This window comes from Austrofundulus limnaeus, unplaced genomic scaffold (assembly GCF_001266775.1).
Source record: "Austrofundulus limnaeus strain Quisiro unplaced genomic scaffold, Austrofundulus_limnaeus-1.0 Scaffold8319, whole genome shotgun sequence".
Lineage (NCBI taxonomy): Eukaryota > Metazoa > Chordata > Actinopteri > Cyprinodontiformes > Rivulidae > Austrofundulus > Austrofundulus limnaeus.
In genome coordinates, this window is record NW_013960721.1 from 1 (window position 1) to 761 (window position 761).

The 761-nt window shown below is 48.0% G+C and overlaps 1 protein-coding gene across 1 annotated transcript; it reads right to left on the reverse strand.

Moving 5' to 3' along the window:
• Positions 1 to 102: 102 nt before the first annotated feature.
• Positions 103 to 689, reverse strand: LOC106512577 (neurabin-2; the record flags this gene model as incomplete). The annotated part of the gene is given in 1 exon segment (XM_014001166.1): positions 103 to 689. A coding segment is annotated over 1 exon segment (312 nt), but the record flags the coding sequence as incomplete, so codon positions are not given.
• Positions 690 to 761: the final 72 nt, after the last annotated feature.

Here is a 761-nt window from a genome sequence, read left to right on the forward strand (position 1 = left end):
ACACACACACACACACACACACACACACACACACACACACACACACTGTAATAGTCACTAAAAGTGTCTGAGAATAATATACAGTAGCTCCAAAACTTGCTTACTTATCACTTTGGCACCATCCTCCTCATCACCAGGAGACTGCATCTGCATGAACATGTTCTTGATGCGGTGAACATTTGATCCGTACTTCCTTCCCCTCCCGGTCGGGCGGGGCAGGAGAGCAGGCTTCGAGGCGGGGTCGGCGCCTCCGTTGGCGGCGTTGTTGAGGTGGTCCGTGGCCTTTTTCAGCGCTGCCAGGCCCGCCTCGTAGGCGTTTCTGTGGGGGGAGGGACTCCGCAGGTTGGAACTCCCGCTGTTTCCGCCGGAGGCCCCATCCCCCGCTGTGGCTGACGGGGGCTCGGTCTTCATCATGTTTGGTGAGTCAAATGCCCCCAGGTGAAGGGCAAGTTAGTAGCATCCTGGAGCTGTGTGACATTCACCTGCTGAAGCAAACAAACAAAGAAAGTTAAGATTATAAACTTAATGCATGTTTCTGTTATTTGTGGATTTAAAAAAGTAAAAGAAAAAGAAGTAAAGAAGAAAAACTGATGCCAACTACTTTGGGCATCTCACATTAAATATTCAGGACAACGGGAAGATTAATCAAATATAATGAGCAACAATCTGAAACAGGTCACAACAAGACACGGTTACAATTGCTTCACCATGTCACAACAACACAGCACACCATGAGCTGTCAAAATAAACCAATAAAGCTT